A 12,647-nucleotide genomic window follows, 5' to 3' on the forward strand; every position below is an offset into this window, starting at 1 on the left:
TGCTCCTCGGCTGTGTCTACACTGGGCCACTTATTCCGGAAAATCAGCCGCTTTTCCAGAATAAGCTGCGAGCTGTCTACACTGGCCCTTGAATTTCCGGAAAAGCAACGACGCTCTACTGTACAAAATCAGCCGCTATTCCGGGAAAACTATTCTGCTCCCGCTCGGGCATAAGTCCTTATTCCGGAACACTGTTCCAGAAAAGGGCCAGTGTAGACAGCCCAGTAGTCTTTTCCGGAAAAAAGCCCCGATCGCGAAAATGGCGATCGGGGCTCTTTTCCGGAAAAGCGCGTCTACATTGGCCACAGATGCTTTTCCGGAAAAAGGGCTTTTCCGGAAAAGCAGCTTGCCTATGTAGACGCTCCTTTTCCGGAAAAACTGAAAACGGAATAGTATTCCGTTTTAAGCATTTACGGAAATTCATGCCAGTGTAGGCACAGCCCTCTTGTTTACAATGTATACCAGAAGTAGCACTACCGAGTGACACTGGTATAAATCTGGACTTTATCACTCAATGGAAATACCCACTTCTTGTAACTTAAGCAGCAGCAGGCCCTCTCTTGTGACATGGGCAGCAGCCCATGGCCCTAACGAGCAAATCTCACTCTCTTTGGAAATAGATGCTGGAGGCTTGCAATTTGCCATCATTACTTTTCCCTGGTGCAAACGATGCCCAAAAGACAATGAAATACTTACAATCTTGTGTTTCTATTCTGACGGATATTTTTAAGTGTCTGCAAAGGAAAGTATCTGATAGCAAAGGTTATGCTCACCTGACTTCAGTTGAACTTTTCTCCATGAGGCACCAAAATGAATATTTATTTATCTCATGTGTTTCTCACTGACCCCAAACACTCTGCAGAATGCTTGAAATGCATTGCTGCCTCCCTCTCGAGCGCTGTGAATAGTGTCTATTTCTGTCCAGTCCTGTCCTTTCTCTGTCCTGCCTACACCTATGCTTCCGAGACACACCGTAGCTGGGCCGTTCTTTGAGAGGATATATCGGAGTGGTACAGCCCTCTTTGACAGGATGGATGCATGTAAAGCATGTGAGGAGCAAAGTGTATGGAACTTTTTATTGTACATTGTCAAGTGAGAGTGGCTCGAAAGGTCTTTCTTGCCCGGAGCTTATGTTCCATTGATGAAACATTTACAATTAATCAACGTGAAAGGTTTTTTCCAATCCTTTAGAATTAAAGACTCAATGGATTTTTTTCATATTTGTGTTCATTTGTTTGACCTATAGAGGAGATTCCATGCTCAACCCCAGAATAGCAAAAATGCAGGGGGGAAATGGACAGTTTTATGCCATTGACTTGGGTCTGCAATTTGCAAAAACATGCTCTTCATATGGAAATGGGCCATATAGATTAGGCCACTTTGTGTGTTATTACATGTGTCAGGGCTGTTCCCCATTCTGGCACAACGAATGCAGGAGTTGGTGGCCTGCAAGAGCACTCTAAATCCTTGCTTCTATAGGCCCTAGTACAAAAACTTCCCTCCAAAATACTAAAACCCAGATTTTGGGGAATCCGCTGCCACCATCAGGTGCTTTTGACCCCACAAACAGGAGTGGACACTTGAAACCAACCCCCAGGATACCCCAATCTCTTTTTCCCCAAAAGAACTTGAAAAAGAAAAGAGAAAAACAAGCTGCAGTCTCTAGTAGCTGACCCCTCAGTCAGGCATGCAGATACACACAGACAGACCTTCCAGGACACAAAAATCAACCAATGCCGCTTAATTAGAAAAAAGAAACAATCTTTTATTATCAAAACAAAACTACAGTTGCAAGCATAGTAAATTGGCTAGATGGCGAGAGCCACCATTGATATAGATACTCTGGGCTGAAGGCTGAGGAAAAAAACACTTAGCAAGCTCAGACATTATTTCCACATCCCCAAACAAGGAAAACAATAAATCCTGACGGGCTAGCTAAACTTTTCCCTACTTACACATTGTAAGAAGTCTGTTCTTGGAGAGAAGAGCATCTCATATCTCTCTCAGTACTTGGTAGAAACTGCTCTGAATCTCGAACAAAGAAAAGAGAGAAAACTCTCTTTTTCAGTTTGAAATTCCTACCTGCATTGTTATTGGCTGACTACCCGATACCTTGCTAGGTACAGAGTTAACTCCTTAGTCACCAGGTGCTGGTCAGCACTCCTGGTTATGACAACATGTTATCTATGTTACTTGGCACCTAGGAGCCCCAAACATGGGTCATGACTCCCCATTGTGCTAGATGCTGTACAAACCCAGATATGACATGGTGCCACCCCCACACCTCACATCCAGTCATTATTCTGACTTCCCATTCAAAACATATCCTATGTGGTTGTTCTCCCCTATATCACCTCCCAGTTATGGGGAGGCCCTGAATTCTCAGAAATGAAAGCCCTACAGCACTTGCTTTGCCAGACACAGCCGTGGACAGGAAGCAGTTGGGGCATTCTTGTACTCCAGAAATTTGGCATCATCATCTGCAGATTCATGACCCAACCAACAGCAGGTCCTGAGTACTCCAGGAGAGCAGGGTCATGGGGACACACGACGTTGACTGGTTCTCTTCCTATGCTGCCGTAGGCAGTGACACACCAGGAGGCCCTCCTATGTGCTAACCGAATAACCTGTGTCTGATCCGTGGCCCTCGACTCCTGCCACAGCCAGATGGTGTGTCTTGCCTACCCAGTTATTAAACAATGGATACAGGCCCATAACTGGGGCTGTTAGCTTGTCTAAATCCCAAGGCTACCATGTGTACTGAAAGGAGTCACAGTCCAGTGGTTAAGGTGTTGGCCAGAGATTCTGGGTTCAGACCCTCTGAGATACCTTGGACAGTTACTTAGCCTGTTTGAGCCTCAGTTATTCTCCTGTAAAACAGGGATGAGAGCCCTGACCTAGCACATAGAGCGCAGTGAGGGGGGGGGGAAACACGACAGGATTATGAGATGCTCACACACAACAGTAATGGGGGCTGAAATCCACTGGGCACAGCTCTTGCGTGCTGGATCGGCTTCCCCAACTGCTCCTGAAGGGCTGAGCATGCGGCTGGCCGCGGGGTGGAACAGACAGCTCGGTTAAATCCATTAAGGAGCTGAATTCCATATGGCCAAGGTGAGCAGCAGCGAGCGCCGTCTTTACACAGCCAGAGGGGAGAGGTTCCTTGCCACCAGCCTGTGCGCACAGAGCATTTTAAAACAAGCGACTTGCGCTCCTTGTTTTACTCATAATTATTCCTCCGGAGGCACTGCACAATAACTGCAGCATTTGGCACCGGCGTAGGATTCATCAGATCCACCCGAGAGCAGCAATTTAATACTCCCGCCAACTGCAACAGCTGCACCGTCTGCTTCCCTGATGTCAGCCTGTGTGCTCGGCCTAGGCACATGCTGGCGGTCTGGGCAGCAGAATTGGGAACTGATATTTAGATGGTGCTGGCTAGGGCACTCTCCAGCTTCCTTGTGGTTCGTTTTTTAGTAAGGATGCAATTCTGTTGCTTTCTGTTTATTTTCTTATTGCTGGTGAAAGGCATTGGAGGGGCAAACCTGAAGACTCACATCCTCTATCCATTGTACCAGCACAGCTGGGCACACGCCACAAGAGGTTTTGGGCCAGTGCACCTTATTGTGTGGAAGGAACAATGCTAGACCTGAGAGATGGAGAGCCCAGTTTGTCCTCCCCTTCCTGCATGCATTTCTGGGGACAGGCAAAGAGCACCCCCCCAGTACCCCTGGAGAAGTGTTGAACCCTTTTGCAATGCATGAACCAGGAGTCTGCTGAGACGGCGCTCTGTCTCCTCAGCTCTGTCTAAAAGATGTTCTCAGGGCCAGCTGCTGAGGCTTACATGAGAAGGTCATTAAATACACTTCTGGATGTTTGTGCTAGAAAAATCCTCACCATGCCAGCACTGTGCATCAAGCTGCATAATTAAACAAATTCATCACCCTTGGTCCTTGCAAAGATAGATGGTGCCATATATGTGCCTCCTCTACTGTCCTCACAATTCATGCCTCAGTGATTCAGTATTTAATAGATTTTCTCTTGAAACAGATCCTAGAAGACAAACTGTGTAGCGTGTATGTGTGTGTGTGGTGTGGTGTGGTGTGTCTGTCAAACAAACTTTCTGCTCATCTGAAACTTCCGCCTGGGAATGAGAAATGAGCTACTCTGCATGGAGACGGAAGATGCACAGTTAAAGTGCCCGGAGGTCCTGGTGCTAAGCCTCCCTGCTGTGCTTGCAAAGAGCTCTCAGTTGAGGAGCTGGGTTGAACCCGATGCTTTTGGTATTTTTCCTGGGACAGAATTCCCACCCCTCCCATTAGAAGGCATTACATGGAGGAGCGCATTGCCTGCTGGACACTGCATGGCGGTCAGGAGGATTCCGCGTCTAGTCCCCCCACCCTTTCCCATCCTGGATTTGTAAACCATAAACTCGCTGGGTTAAGAACCAGTCACCTAGCTCTGTTCATTTCCTTGGCCCAGCCCTAGTATGGAGGACATAAATACAGGGCTGCTCGTCAAATTAAGGAGCAGGCACCACTTCAGGAATTGTTCTTTAACAAGGTGCACTAGAGGTTGGCCTCGCCCTTCCCACAGAGAACAAGGGACAATGGAGGGCAAGGACAGTCTCCAGCAAAAACAACGGTGGCAGCTGGCATCGCTACTGGAGATCAAAAAGCAGAGACATTTCCATGCAAATCTCCATTTCCAAGGGATCCTGAGCCCATTAACATTATCCCCTTGGAGAAAAGGACGAGTGTATAAACAAGGGAATATCTGGTAGAAGTAGAGAGGATATAATCCCTCTAAGTTTATCACTGATGTGATTGCTCCTGGAAGCCTGTGTCCAGTTCTGGTGTCAACAATTCAAGGAGGATGTTGATAACTTGCAAAGGGTTCAGAGGAAGAGCCACAAGAATGGTTAGAACACGTGCCCTATAGCCAGGGACTCTCTTTTAGAAAAGGTTGTAGAGCGACATGATCATAGTTTATAGTCCCTACCTGGGGAACAGAAATTTCATAATAGCGAGCTCTTTGATCAAGTACACAAGGGCCTCACAAAAGACAATGGCTGGAAATTGGAGCTAGATGAATTTAAAGTAGAAACAAGGTGTATACCTGTAACAGTGAGGGGAATTAACCACCAGAACTACCTAATAAAGGCTAGAATCGCCATCACTGTGAATGTTAAAATCAAGACTGAGGGTATGTCTAGACTACAGGCCTCTGCCAACAGAGGCATGTAAAATAGGCCACCCGACATAGTCAATGAAGCAGGTATTTAAATATCCCTGGCTTCATTAAAATAAAAATGGCCGCCGCGCTGAGCTGGCTCATCTGATCATCGGCACCGCGCACGAGTCAAGATGTGGATCGGTTGACAGGAGAAGCCTTTGTCGACTGCTCCTGTAAGGCATAAGGGAGCAGTTGACAAAAGCTTCCCCTGTTGACCGATCCGCGTCTTGACTCGTGCGCTGTGCTGACGATCAGCTGAGCTGGCACAGCGCGGTGGCCATTTTTATTTTAAAGAAGCCAGGGATATTTAAATCCCTGCTTCATTGACTATGGCGGGTAGCCTATTTTACATGTCTCTGTCGGCAGAGGCCTGTAGTCTAGACATACCCTGAATGTTCCTCTAAAAGATTGACCTTAGCCAAATGGGAGTTAATTCAGGAAAATCCTGGGGCGATTGTGCAGGATGTCAGGCTAGGTCATCACCCTGGTTCCTTGTGGGCTTGGAATGGATGAAATTAAATGCTGTTTCTACCTAATTTGGCAGCATGAACAGAAATATTATGCAGAATGTCGTTGTCACGGACATGCCTGCCTCTCTATTTACCCCCTGCCTGTTATTGTTGTAGGAGATACTTCAGTGAAGCTATGACAGGTTACACCAGCAAAGATCTGTTCAACTTTTCATAGCAGCCTTCAACTTCCTGAAAGGGGGTTCCAAAGAGGATGGAGAGAGGCTGTTCTCAGTGGTGATGGATGGCAGAACAAGGAGCAATGGTCTCAAGTTGCAGTGGGGGAGGTCTAGGTTGGACATTAGGAAAAACTATTTCCCTAGGAGGGTGGTGAAGCATTGGGATGGGTTCCCTAGGGAGGTGGTGGAATCTCCATCCCTAGAGGTTTTTCGGCTTGACAAAGCCCTGGCCGGGTTGATTTAGTTGGGATTGGTCCTGCCTTGGGCAGGAGGCTGGATTTGATGACCTTCTGAGGTCTCTTTCAGCTCTATGATTCTACGATGTCTCAGTGTCTCAATCTCCCTGCTTGAATACAAGAGTCTAATCCTTCCTTTCTAGTATGGTTGATAAGATTAGACACTTTTAAGGGGGCAGGGACTGTGTGGAGAGCAAACAGCACAAGAAATACTTTTGTACAAAGAAGTAACCATTTGGTGTCTCCTTAGCTTTAATTTGTGCCAGTAATTTGTATCTCTCACGAGGTGGGATTTTAAAGCACACACAATATTAATCTTTATCCAGGGGGGACATGAGAAAATATGAGATAACTGGACACTTCAGAGAATGCTGATACACATGCCTAAAGACTGAAGGCTCTGATTTCTAAAGTGCTGAGCCCCTCATGGGATCTGGGATGTGAGGCATTTCTGGCATCCTGGCCCAAGACATGCACCAAGGACATGGCCCAAGACATGCTTCTGAGGAAGATGTAGTAGAGTAGGCAACTGCAGAACCTGGCCCTAAGGAAAGTTAGTGGGAGTACGTCTGTGCAGCTTGTTTGGGCTGGGGAGCTGTTCTTGTTAGCCACAGAAACATCCAACCCTTTTCTGAGTCTTGAAGTTCTCTCAGCTTGGCGGTTTCATACACCGTAGTACTGGATGGGGGACATTTTCAGGGAAGATTTGGACCAAGAAATGGTCCCAAGCAGATCATGGCTAATAGAGCAAATACCAAGTCATACCCATTCGATGCTGCTTCACCCTCTTTAGACGAAACACACTATCCCCCGTCACCAGGCACATTTACTGAAAGGTTTTGTAGGCCACATTAAAAGCATTTTCCTTGCACTGGAAACTAAATCATGTTGCTATCTCAGGTGCTTCTCCTTCAGACATTTGGGCATAAGCTGAGTGATATTTCTATCAGTGTCTTCAATGGGAAGTGAAGCATGCACATAAAAATATTCAGGAGCAGGGATGAAATCTGGATGTTACCCAAGGAGCTGTGTTGTATGTCTCTGCGGTGCAGATTGTTTGTTTATATACCCCCTGTCGGCTCAGAAAAAAACAGTTTAAAAATAGTACAAGCAAGTGTCAGCAGCAGCAGGAAAACCAGCCAACAATGAAACAAGGCAAGGAAATCCCCTCCAGGATGCCTGGTTCTTCTGTGCAACAGGTGACTGGTCTCTGAGAGGGGCAAGCTAGAGAGAATCCAAAATACTTATTGGATCAACAAGGCAGAATGCTGGCGTGGGCCTTTCAGAGCAATACTGGGGCTTTCGCCTTTACCATAGGACTTAACTGTCTCCAGCAATGGCACTTCTATCATTTTCCTTGGGAGTCTTTCCCATGTGTCTCAGACAGGAGGTCTTCCCTGGTATTTTAGACCATAGCTAGGCCAGCGAGCTTACAGCTGCCCGGATGGGGGAGAGCTCTCCTGTCCACATAATAGAACCTGCTCTCTGAGGGATGTAAAAGGTTAACCGGTTAACTGGTATGCACTGCTCCTACGGTGTGTCTAGACTACAGGGTTTGGTTGACAAAAGTGGACTTTTGTCGACAAAACTATACCTGCATCTACACTACCGCCGAGTTCTGTCAACATAAAGTCGACAGAACTCGTCAGTTTTGTTGATGGCGGTAAACCTCATTCTACGAGGAATGACGCCTATTGTCGACAGAGTTCTGTCGACAGACGGCGTTATTGCATCTACACTGTCCTTTGTGTCTACACTCTCATGTCAACAAAGCAGCTTGCTTTGTCAACAGAACTGGACGTAGTCTCGACGCTTTGTCGACAGAAGCTTTGTCGACAGTATCTGTCGACAAAAGCCTGTAGTCTAGACATACCCTTAATGGTTAATCAGCCACAGGCTGCAGGCTGCTCCAGCCCTGTGGGTTCTGCCTCAGACAGGGGCATTCCAGCCCGGCTGGAGCACCTCCTGTCCGCATTGGGACAGGGCATGTCACAAGCCAGGGCTGCTCTGGACATCCAGAGCAGCACTTGCCTGTGGTGGGAGGGATGCTTCAGACCAGATGCGGCGGGTGGGTGGGCTGCTCAGTCCAGCTGTTCTGGAGTGCCCTCCCCACCTCCCCTTTAATTGGTTAAACAGTTAAGCATGATGTTTAACTGGTTAACCAATCAAACAAGATTTTACATGCCTAGAGAGCGATGTCAGCTCTGCCAGCAAGAGAAGCTCTCCTGCCAACACAGCGCTCTGCACACTGGCACCTGCCGGGTTCGCGAGGTGATTTTCTTCACACCCTGGAGCAACATAAAGTTTCAGCACTGAAGGTGCCGGTGTAGGCAGAGCCTGGTTTCCCAGCATTGCACAAGTGCTTCATGGAGCTGGAAAGCTTGTCTCTCCCATCAACAAAAGTTGGTCGAATACAAGACGTTACCTCCCCCATCTTGTCTCTTATCACAGATCCCTTAGGCACCGCTTAGCCAAGAGATGCATATTAAACCCTTTTGGGCCCAGTCCTTTGGATTCCTACGACTTCATTGTGCTATGGCTTAAACCCAGGTTTCTCAGCCAGTGGTACGAGTACCCTTAGGAGTACTCGAGAGAAGTCTGGGGGGGTACGTCAACACAGCTGACATTTGGAGAAAACTGAATTTTTGTTTGAAGTTTTACAGCGCTTTATTCTTTTTGTACTTTTTACACCCAAAAATGTCATCATCCGCCCAGCTACAATTAAGTTGTTTAAATAAATGTATTGCCATGATAGAAAAAAATTGTGCATGTCTGAAAACTGTAGGTATCGGGGGTACTTAAAAAAAATATTTTTAAAGAGGTACTTTATTTTAAAAAGCTTGAGAAACACTGGCTTAAACCATCTCATCCGGTCACTCAGCTCCTGCTGCTTCCTGGGCATTTTTTATTTTTTCCCACAGGTTGAGTGACAGCCTGAGAATTCCCTGGTGCTTTCTGTGGTTGCAAGTGAGGCAGGTTTGCGGCCAGAGCACTTACACAGTAGTGACTGCACTCTGCTTTCCTTACTCTATATATAGCCAGGGCAGCTATTGTGTGTGTTGGGGAGGGGGCACAGCTGCAAGTGGACGTCTGTGTGTTAGGGATGTAATAGTGTCGTCGATTAACGATAAGCAAAAGCTCATCGGTTAATGCTATCGTTTACACGCATTCCCCCCCATCCCGTCAGTAAATGTTTTAGCAAGCTGGCCAGCAGCCCGGCTCAGTCCTGGCTTGTGCCACGGCTGGGACCGACCCCCGCTGTGGCTCTGCATTTTAAGTGTATTCGGAGCGGATTGGGCAGGCAGCCCAGCTCAGTCCTGGCTCATGCTGGGTCTAGGAGCTCAGACGCCCCCTCCCCCTCACAGACAGGGGCTGCTGCCACCCCGCACTGCTGCCTCTTTATCAGAGGCAGCAGCATGGGGTGACAGGCAGCCGGTCCACGAGGGGAGCTGGTTTTTAAACTGGCTCCCCTTGTGGACCAGCTCCTGCCTGGCACCCCACGCTGCTGCCTCTGTATCTCTATATATAACCAGAGCTCTGTATCTCTATATACAGGTACAGCAGTGTGCCATGGCAGGGGGTTCCTTGGGAGTGGGGCCACAACGCACTGGCTGCTGGCCCCACCCCCGGGCGCTATAGAATAGTCGAGTTACCGATAAGAATTCATGAGGTTAATCGGCTGTTCAATTAACCAATATTTAACATCCCTAGCATGTGTAGCTGCATGCATCCATGTGCTTTTGTGTAGGCATAGATCCCTTGTCTGTTCGGGAGTTTTCACTGGTGAATGACCAGTCATAGTCTTGCACAATCACTTGTGTTTTTTATTAAGTACAATTCTGACACTCCTGATGTGAGCATCAGACATCAGGCACGCCACAAGCTCTCTGCCCATGCTCTCACACACACCTCTCCCCCACTCTCAGGTGCTAACCCCTGTGGCCACCAAGGACCAAATGAAGCCTCATTGCTTAGCCCTCCTCTCTCCCTGCTCCTCATACTCCCCTACTCCCTCCTTTCCAAAACCCCTTTGTTTGCAAAAATCCCAGTGCAGGTTGTTGCTCATGTGCCCCAAACAGTCTCTGTGTTTGCATGGGTCCAGGACAGCCATAGCCTGACTTCAGAAGTGGAGCTTAAATGGGCCCAGCTCCTCGACTCTTAGGGGAGGGCAGAAGGAGATCACCGCCGGGAAAAAAATCTTACTCCTCCCGCAGTGTCCTGCACAACCCTGCGGCCACAGCCAAGCCCCTCCATCCTGGGACGTGTGAATCCATCTTCCCCCAGCTGCTTCCCTTCAGCTTCATCCCTGCTAGAAAACACGTCGGCCAGCCAGGAGCACTTGCTGTGGGGGTGTCCCCCTGGGACCAGGGAAATGTGCAAGGGCAGCGAGCCTCACGTGTCAACAAGCCCTTTTGTAATAGAGTCAGCTGGGCTCTGGGCATTCCCCCCCCCCCCCCCCGCTTCCCAATGAAGGACAGACCAGTGCTGAGACCCTGCCATCTCTCTCAGCGTGGCCTCGTGCCAGCCGCTCTTCAGAGCCCGGGCTTCATGCCTCTGCGCGGTGCCCCTCTTTGTACATTGGCAGCGCCAGGCTTATACTGTGTTTCCAAGCAGCCCAGGCGAGGCTGAGCCCTGCAGAAAGGCCTGTGGCGAACACTCAGAGGGAAGACAGAGGCCCTTTTGTTTTTTCCTGGTCCATCCCATGCTCCAGAACCCTGGCCAGTGAATTCTCCAGACCTTTGCCCAGCCGAGCTGAGAGAAGCCGTGGGAGACCCTGTCTGCTCCTTCCCCAGCAGGAGTCAGAGCTGCCTATTGCCAGGATAAGGTGCCACCGATAACAGAGCACCCCTAGAAAGGGCGGGCCCAGATCCCCCTTTGGTATCCCGCTCCCACAGCCCTGGTCATGCCAGTGAAAAGTTGTCCAGAGGCCCCGGCAGCTTGATTTAACTGCATCCCCTTTTTTCTTTGGTCTCTAAAGCCAGCAGCAGCCCCACGTCGGGCCTGGGGACCGCCGCCATCGTGGGCATCCTCATCGTCATCTTCGTGCTGCTCCTGGTGGCCGTGGACATCACCTGCTACTTCCTGAACAAGTGCGGCCTGCTGATGTGCATCGCGGTCAACCTGTGTGGCAAGTCTGGGCCCGGGGCCAAGGGCAAAGACATGGAGGAGGGCAAAGCCGCCTTCTCGTGAGTTACCTCTCTGCTCGCCTCTAACCCATCCTCCCATCCGCTGCGATCTCCCTGGAACGGAAGAGCCCCACAATACAGCCCCTCTCCACAGTCTTGTAGCTTTGGGTGCCAAGCGGCTGCCTGGGGGGGGGGGGGCACACCAGTGCTTTGAGGCAGTTGTCCTTCTGCCAGGAGATTCGTGCCTCCCTGCACCTGCATAGTCTCCATATTCCAGCTTCATCTCTGGGGAAGCCAGTCTTTGAGCCGGCTGCTCTGGCACTACGTGGGCAGGGGATGGGGTTGGGGGCCACTCTTGCTTTGCTGTGTTTCGATGGAGAGGATTGCTAGGAGGGGTCCCCTGGTTTTTACCCTATCTTCCTCCAAAGCCAGCCTCAGGCTGACCCAGAACCCAGCCAGCTCAGCTGGGAGAGGGTCTGTATCCAGAAGCCACATCCTGGTCAGGGGGACAGAGGGCGTTTTGTCTATGCAGCACCCCCCGTACCTCAGGGGAGGGGCGAGCTGCTCACTGACACTTGGCATTGCCATGGTCCCTGTTTTGGGTTTGGGAAGGGGGCGTGTGTCGGGGCTGAGAACCAAGCTCCTTTCCCAGGCCACATCCTCCCACGCTGAGAGTTGCTGCTGGCGGCATGGCTCTCTCGCCCCCAGGGAAGGGCGCTTGTTTGAGTCTGGGCCCCACTCACCCACGCTTGCAATCTCCCGACAGGAAAGATGAGTCGAAGGAGCCCATTGTGGAGGTGCGGACTGAGGAGGAGCGGACCCCAAACCACGACGGGGGGAAGCACACCGAGCCCAACGAGACCACTCCGCTGACGGAGCCAGAGTACGTTGAAATGAGATCGTTCTAGCGGGCAGTCGATGGTAACCATGGTAACCTCCGAGCTCTCACGTAGGTAACAGAGGCAGGGGAAGGAGAGCGAGAAAGGTTCGGAGCTTGGTCCCTGCCTCGTCACAGTGGGGAATTCCTCTTTCCCCAGCCCGCACGGGGCACCGTTTCATTGGTAATATTTGCAAAGCACTAGAACAAAGCTCCATTCCTTGGTGCCGAGCTGCTTCCCATGCTGTAGCACTGTCGCCCGGCTCATTGCCAGGGCTCCAGAGCAGATGCCCTACATCTCACTGCCGTCTGGAGTTGCAGTGCTGAACTAACAGCGTCGACACCTTGCCCCAAGCAGAAGGGCCTCCTGGAGTTGATCGCAACAGAGCAGCTGCGCTTTGAGTTTGTGCCAGGTTTACAGCCTTGGGGGGGGGGGACACGTAACAAGTTCAGACGTCCCTGCCTGCACGTTGGGCCAAGAGAGG

The 12,647-nt window shown here is 49.9% G+C and overlaps 1 protein-coding gene across 5 annotated transcripts in view; it reads left to right on the forward strand.

Annotated features, from left to right (window-relative positions):
• NCAM1 (neural cell adhesion molecule 1) overlaps nt 1-12,647 on the forward strand; it is a 283,565-nt gene that overhangs the window by 264,605 nt on the left and 6,313 nt on the right. For 4 of the 5 annotated variants that reach the window (XM_006111230.4, XM_075909680.1, XM_075909676.1 and 1 more), the window contains 2 exons: nt 11,138-11,345; nt 12,052-12,168. In XM_006111230.4, the coding sequence (XP_006111292.2) occupies nt 11,138-11,345; nt 12,052-12,168 (325 nt within the window). Of the gene's footprint in view, nt 1-11,137; nt 11,346-12,051; nt 12,235-12,647 lie in introns of all 5 variants that reach the window. The other variant, XM_075909678.1, reaches the window with a different exon arrangement.

The sequence above is a fragment of the Pelodiscus sinensis genome, chromosome 26 (assembly GCF_049634645.1).
Source record: "Pelodiscus sinensis isolate JC-2024 chromosome 26, ASM4963464v1, whole genome shotgun sequence".
NCBI lineage: Eukaryota > Metazoa > Chordata > Testudines > Trionychidae > Pelodiscus > Pelodiscus sinensis.